At 45.7% G+C, this 7,500-nt stretch overlaps 1 protein-coding gene across 1 annotated transcript in view; it reads left to right on the top strand.

Moving 5' to 3' along the window:
• cacna2d4a (calcium channel, voltage-dependent, alpha 2/delta subunit 4a) overlaps window positions 1-7,500 on the top strand; it is a 116,443-nt gene that overhangs the window by 89,427 nt on the left and 19,516 nt on the right. The window contains exons 30-32 of the mRNA XM_030341314.1: window positions 2,352-2,366; window positions 3,468-3,512; window positions 3,674-3,736. Of these exons, the coding sequence (XP_030197174.1) occupies window positions 2,352-2,366; window positions 3,468-3,512; window positions 3,674-3,736 (123 nt within the window). The remainder of the gene's footprint in view (window positions 1-2,351; window positions 2,367-3,467; window positions 3,513-3,673; window positions 3,737-7,500) is intronic.

Here is a 7,500-nt window from a genome sequence, read left to right as displayed (position 1 = left end):
AAATCACAATGTTTACTACAAAGTTAATGTGTGTTGTTAAAGTGTGTGCGTTCTTGAGGAGAATCTGCCTCTTCTGACATCACAAGTTGGCGTGTCCACCTAGATGTATGACGAATAGATGAGCAACGTTGGCTACAGTACACTGGGTAGGCTGGTAGACTGATCCATTAAGCACACATCTAGGTGGACACGCCCACTTGTGATGTCAGACGAGGCAGATTTTCAAAACAGCTCGTAACGGCTGATCACACTCACAGCTGGTGGTGTAATATGTCCCCTTTAACATGTACAGCTCGGGTCGAGGCCTGCCAGGAGTGCTCAGGCTGCGACCACACAGCGTGTCACGATTATACGACGCCTTAGGCAACTCTGACCCTCAGACCCACCGCAACCAGGGCCGGCGCTAGGCAGAGGCGAACTAGGCGGTTTTCTAGGGCGGCTGTGTTGGTAGCGACAAAAGCGGGGCCTTAATTAATTAATGAATGAATTTTTGTGAAACAAGCAAAATAAAACATGCTGTCCAAACACGTTTCGAAACGGAACGGAGAATGGGGTGAACGGGGGAACAGCTATTGAATTGTTATTGAAACCATCACTGAAGCTTGGAAAGCTCGCCTAGGGCCTCTACGATATAGCGCCGGGCCTGACCGCAACAGTAACACTGTGCGATTCTCATCTGGATCTCTCATTTCAAAACAATAAATCGTCATAAACTCGACGAGGACCATCGTCCCCCGTTCAAGGGGGAGACGTTAACGACCCCGAGCCGTCCCGCGGTGTCCCTCTCTGCAGCGACACGACAAGACAAACGCTCCTCCAACTCCCAGCTCCTGGTGGAGCCACAGCGACTCATGTCCTCTTAATAGAGGCTATCCATAAGCTAATGATGCTGCCTGACTTCAGGAACTCTAGTTCAATCAATCCGCAGACATTAACTCGCAGGTTTCTACACACGCGGCCGGTCGATCCTCCATTTGTAAACCGCTAGTCACCGTTGTTAACATCATCCCGACATCGCTCCAGCGGGGATACCGGTGAGGGTTCTTGTTTTGTTGAAGGGGCAGCGATGGGGAATTGAAGGGAGGGGCTCCTGTTCTTGATAATGAGAACGTGGAGGATGAGCGATGTTTCCTCTCAGACACAGACACGCTCTGTATCGCCTCCGCTGGAGGACAGAGGGCCGCCGGCCGTCCCCAGATAGACGCAGCCCGCCTCGTCTGGGAATGGGCTTGAAGCAAAATGGAACCGCAGAGACAACGAAACGCATTCATTAGAAGCACCACTGGACTCTCTGTGTGAATCCCATGAGAATCATTGTGAGATACGACCCTCAAGTTATTCTGTTCACAGCTTTCCTTTGTTAACTTGGAAAACTCTGCATAGAGAGACAGGGAAGGCACGAGTGACTGGGGCCGGATCTGAAGCTGGGTTGCTACGGGTCCTTTGCTAAAGGGTTTTAAGGCAGTCAAACGTAATTTGTTATGGCCGTGCCTGAACGGCGTAAGCCCCCGTGAAGCAAAAATCATAAAGTGTCGGCCTCTCGCACGCGGTTCACACAGCAATTTTGTGGCAGTTCTCGCACCTCTAGAATCTGTGAGCTCCGTGAGCTCCGTGAACCACCTGGGGGGTCCACAACAACATCACGGCAAAACCGGCGACTATAAACACTGTGGCCGTGTGGACTATCCACACACTTCATGAACGCCGTATCACAGCGACCCTGAAGTCAATTTCACCCAATCGCCTACCCTAGCTTTAACCCTCCAAGGTTCTGTCCTCTTCTACCTTACTTCCTCATGCATACATTTTAAAGTGATATAAATAGAGGCCATTTGCCCTCCAAACGCATGATTTGGCCGCAAATGGTTTGAGACCGGTGCTCCCACACACATTAATAATACGAATACATTTTATTTTAAACACCTTTCAAGGAACATGAAGATAAATATATATAATATATTAATTACAGTAGAGGTAGGTAGGATACATATATGTATATATATGCACACATATGAACACATAACATATAATATCTAGACATATACATATTAACATACATATACAGATACATACACATACATATATTTGGATCAAAGTAATCAAAGAAACAATAAAAATGAGAGAAATCCCAGTCAACAATGGTGTCTTTGTGTGTCTCTTTTTTGTGGGCCATTAAACAACAGCGATGTGACATAGCAGATGTTTCAATGTCGTCCACTGCGCTTGATGGGGAGGAACTTACTGTTTCTCTACCACTCTAACGACTCCCTCTCTCTCGTTCTCTCTCTCTGTGTCTCTCTGTCTTTTCCCATTCCCTGCCCTTCATGTGGACGGTGTCTTCATCTCCTCAGCCTAACGACACTGACGTAAGTAGACATCACTCGTCCACTACTCTCCTTGACTTGTCTCCTTCCATCCCTCCTTCTGTCTTCCTTCCCTTTCTGTGTCTTCTTTGTTCCCGGAGGCTCTCGTACCCCGTGGGGGCCACACCAGCTGAGTGCTGTGAATGCAGCTTCACACTTCCGCAAAACAGATTGCATAGTGTGCTGCAACGTGGACACACACAGTCACACACGCACACGCCTGCAGGAGCGCACACACACACGCATGCACGCACAAATGCACACACACACACAGACACAGACACACACACAAACACACAGAAACACATACACACACACACAAGCACAAATCTGTGTGACTACACACACACACACACGGATACACACAAACACACGTGCATGCACATAATCACACGCCTGCGGGAGGCCGCACACACACACATACACGTATATATATATACAGTATATATATATATTTATATATATATATATATATATAACACATAACGCCCTCTCTCACAGGCTAATCTGAGTTCTATCAGACATGTGACAGACGCACACATCCGAACCCTCCACATACACACGCCGTTACACACAGACAATGTAGGAGGACAAGGTGATGTCACAGCTCACCTTCACACACACACACACACACACACACACACACCCACACACACACACACACACACACACACACACACACACACACACACACAGAAACGCCAGAGGTACAATCTTCCCAGGGCAAGGTTCAATATATTCAAATTGTCCTTCATCCCCAGTGCAATAAACCTGCTTAATTTGCACATTAAATTACCTATTTTTATATACCTATCTCTGTACCCTTTCAGCACTTTTACTGTTCTATAGCCATTTCCATCGTTTTTATTTTCTCTGTGGCCAGACACTGTGATATTGTTCTGTGTTTTAGTGCAGTGTTTTACTTATTCTGTTTCAGTTGGCTTCTTTAAGTGCGTTGTTGTGTGTATTGTCGTATGCATTGCGCAGTACGGTAAACAACAATTCCCCTGATGGGAAAATAAACTCAATCTGGAAACTTGAAATTGTGTTGTCGGTTCCTTGACTTGCTTGTGTTTCGTCTCTTTTGCCTGCATCTCCCCACAGTGTTCCACCACAGAGGGAGTGTGTCCACTTCGCTGTGACAGCTACGTAAGTAGAGAATAAGTGGAGTAGAAAGGCCCGCTCCCGGCTAGGAGATGGAGAGGTGTTTACTGCTTACCTTAACTCATTCTTTCAACATATTCCTAATTTTCTTCCTCTTTTTCTTTCTCTCTTGCTCTCTTTCCCTGTTTCTCTCGTTCTGTTCCTAGGATATCGCCTGCTATCTGATCGACAACAATGGTTTCGTCATAATTTCTAAGGAGCGCAATGACGTGAGTTCCCCTACGCACACACAAACACATATTCCCAGGAACTCCCAATCACAATAACAAAAGGCTTAAATATTATTACAACATCAGACTAACTAAACAATAAAAAACCACAATGTGAAACAGTATTTAAAACATCACAATAATAATTGTTAATCTCGAGAGTCACAAGATTTTTTGAGGTACACATTTAAATTATAAAGACATCAAAATCCATCTTCTATAGACAAAATAAAAACAGAGCTGGTTAATTATTATTTAGAATAATGAATGTCCTCTAATCCTAGCAACGCCCCTCCACTCACATAAACACACACTTCACCTCTCAGCCTGTTACACAGCCGTCTAATTAAAGCAGGTGGACTTTTGATGTGTGGTATAATCAAGTCCTTATGAAGTGTAGGCTGCTGACGGGACGCCTCGGGGGAGACCCGGGGCGGGGCGCAAGACGTCACACAACACAGCAGATGGTGACTCTGGTGAAACACTGGGTCCTCCTCACTTAATAGGACACTACACTAAAACACTGGCTCCTCCTCCCTTAATAGGACACTACACTGAAACACTGGCTCCTCCCCCCTTAATAGGACACTACACTAAAACACTGACTCCTCCTCCCTTAATAGGACACTACACTAAAACACTGACTCCTCCTCCCTTAATAGGACACTACACTAAAACACTAGGTCCTCCTCCCTTAATAGGACACTACACTAAAACACTGGCTCCTCCTCCCTTAATAGGACACTACACTAATACACTGGGTCCTCCTCCCTTAATAGGACACTACACTAAAACACTAGGTCCTCCTCCCTTAATAGGACACTACACTAAAACACTGACTCCTCCTCCCTTAATAGGACACTACACTAAAACACTGGGTCCTCCTCCCTTAATAGGACACTACACTAAAGCACTGGGTCCTCCTCCCTTAATAGGACACTACACTAAAACACTGGCTCCTCCTCCCTTAATAGGACACTACACTAAAACACTGGGTCCTCCTCCCTTAATAGGACACTACACTAAAACACTGGCTCCTCCTCCCTTAATAGGACACTACACTAAAACACTGACTCCTCCTCCCTTAATAGGACACTACACTAAAACACTGGGTCCTCCTCCCTTAATAGGACACTGCACTAAAACACTGGCTCCTCCTCCCTTAATAGGACACTACACTAAAACACTAGGTCCTTCTCCCTTAATAGGACACTACACTAAAACACTGGGTCCTTCTCCCTTAATAAGACACTACACTAAAACACTGGGTCCTCCTCCCTTAATAGGACACTACACTAAAACACTGGCTCCTCCTCCCTTAATAGGACACTACACTAAAACACTGACTCCTCCTCCCTTAATAGGACACTACACTAAAACACTAGGTCCTCCTCCCTTAATAGGACATTACACTAAAACACTGGCTCCTCCTCCCTTAATAGGACACTACACTAAAACACTGGGTCCTCCTCCCTTAATAGGACACTACACTAAAACACTGGGTCCTCCTCCCTTAATAGGACACTACACTAAAACACTAGGTCCTCCTCCCTTAATAGGACACTACACTAAAACACTGGGTCCTCCTCCCTTAATAGGACACTACACTAAAACACTGGGTCCTTCTCCCTTAATAGGACACTACACTAAAACACTAGGTCCTCCTCCCTTAATAGGACACTACACTAAAACACTGACTCCTCCTCCCTTAATAGGACACTACACTAAAACACTGGGTCCTCCCCCCTTAATAGGACACTACACTAAAACACTGGCTCCTCCTCCCTTAATAGGACACTACACTAAAACACTGACTCCTCCTCCCTTAATAGGACACTACACTAAAACACTGGCTCCTTCTCCCTTAATAGGACACTACACTAAAACACTGGGTCCTCCTCCCTTAATAGGACACTACACTAAAACACTGACTCCTCCTCCCTTAATAGGACACTACACTAAAACACTGGGTCCCCCTCCCTTAATAGGACACTACACTAAAACACTGGGTCCTCCCCCCTTAATAGGACACTACACTAAAACACTGGGTCCTCCTCCCTTAATAGGACACTACACTAAAACACTGACTCCTCCTCCCTTAATAGGACACTACACTAAAACACTGGCTCCTCCTCCCTTAATAGGACACTACACTAAAACACTGGGTCCTCCTCCCTTAATAGGACACTACACTAAAACACTGGGTCCTTCTCCCTTAATAGGACACTACACTAAAACACTGGGTCCTCCTCCCTTAATAGGACACTACACTAAAACACTGGGTCCTCCTCCCTTAATAGGACACTACACTAAAACACTGGCTCCTCCTCCCTTAATAGGACACTACACTAAAACACTGGGTCCTCCTCCCTTAATAGGACACTACACTAAAACACTGGCTCCTCCTCCCTTAATAGGACACTACACTAAAACACTGGCTCCTCCTCCCTTAATAGGACACTACACTAAAACACTGACTCCTCCTCCCTTAATAGGACACTACACTAAAACACTAGGTCCTCCTCCCTTAATAGGACACTACACTAAAACACTGGCTCCTCCTCCCTTAATAGGACACTACACTAAAACACTGGGTCCTCCTCCCTTAATAGGACACTACACTAAAACACTGGGTCCTCCTCCCTTAATAGGACACTACACTGAAACACTAGGTCCTCCTCCCTTAATAGGACACTACACTAAAACACTGGTCCTCCTCCCTTAATAGGACACTACACTAAAACACTGGGTCCTCCTCCCTTAATAGGACACTACACTAAAACACTAGGTCCTCCTCCCTTAATAGGACACTACACTAAAACACTGACTCCTCCTCCCTTAATAGGACACTACACTAAAACACTGGGTCCTCCCCCCTTAATAGGACACTACACTAAAACACTGGCTCCTCCTCCCTTAATAGGATACCACTAAAACACTGACTCCTCCTCCCTTAATAGGACACTACACTAAAACACTGGCTCCTTCTCCCTTAATAGGACACTACACTAAAACACTGGGTCCTCCTCCCTTAATAGGACACTACACTAAAACACTGACTCCTCCTCCCTTAATAGGACACTACACTAAAACACTGGGTCCCCCTCCCTTAATAGGACACTACACTAAAACACTGGGTCCCCCTCCCTTAATAGGACACTACACTAAAACCCTGGGTCCTCCCCCCTTAATAGGACACTACACTAAAACACTGGGTCCTCCTCCCTTAATAGGACACTACACTAAAACACTGACTCCTCCTCCCTTAATAGGACACTACACTAAAACACTGGCTCCTCCTCCCTTAATAGGACACTACACTAAAACACTGGGTCCTCCTCCCTTAATAGGACACTACACTAAAACACTGGGTCCTTCTCCCTTAATAGGACACTACACTAAAACACTGGGTCCTCCTCCCTTAATAGGACACTACACTAAAACACTGGGTCCTCCTCCCTTAATAGGACACTACACTAAAACACTGGGTCCTCCTCCCTTAATAGGACACTACACTAAAACACTGGTCCTTCTCCCTTAATAGGACACTACACTAAAACACTGGGTCCTCCTCCCTTAATAGGACACTACACTAAAACACTGGGTCCTCCTCCCTTAATAGGCACTACACTAAAACACTGGCTCCTTCTCCCTTAATAGGACACTACACTAAAACACTGGCTCCTTCTCCCTTAATAGGACACTACACTAAAACACTAGGTCCTCCTCCCTTAATAGGACACTACACTAAAACACTGGGTCCT

This window comes from Gadus morhua, chromosome 19 (genome assembly GCF_902167405.1).
Source record: "Gadus morhua chromosome 19, gadMor3.0, whole genome shotgun sequence".
In the NCBI taxonomy this organism is placed as follows: Eukaryota; Metazoa; Chordata; class Actinopteri; order Gadiformes; family Gadidae; genus Gadus; species Gadus morhua.
Note: the sequence above shows the minus strand (reverse complement) of the source record. Positions and strands in the feature narration are given on the sequence as shown.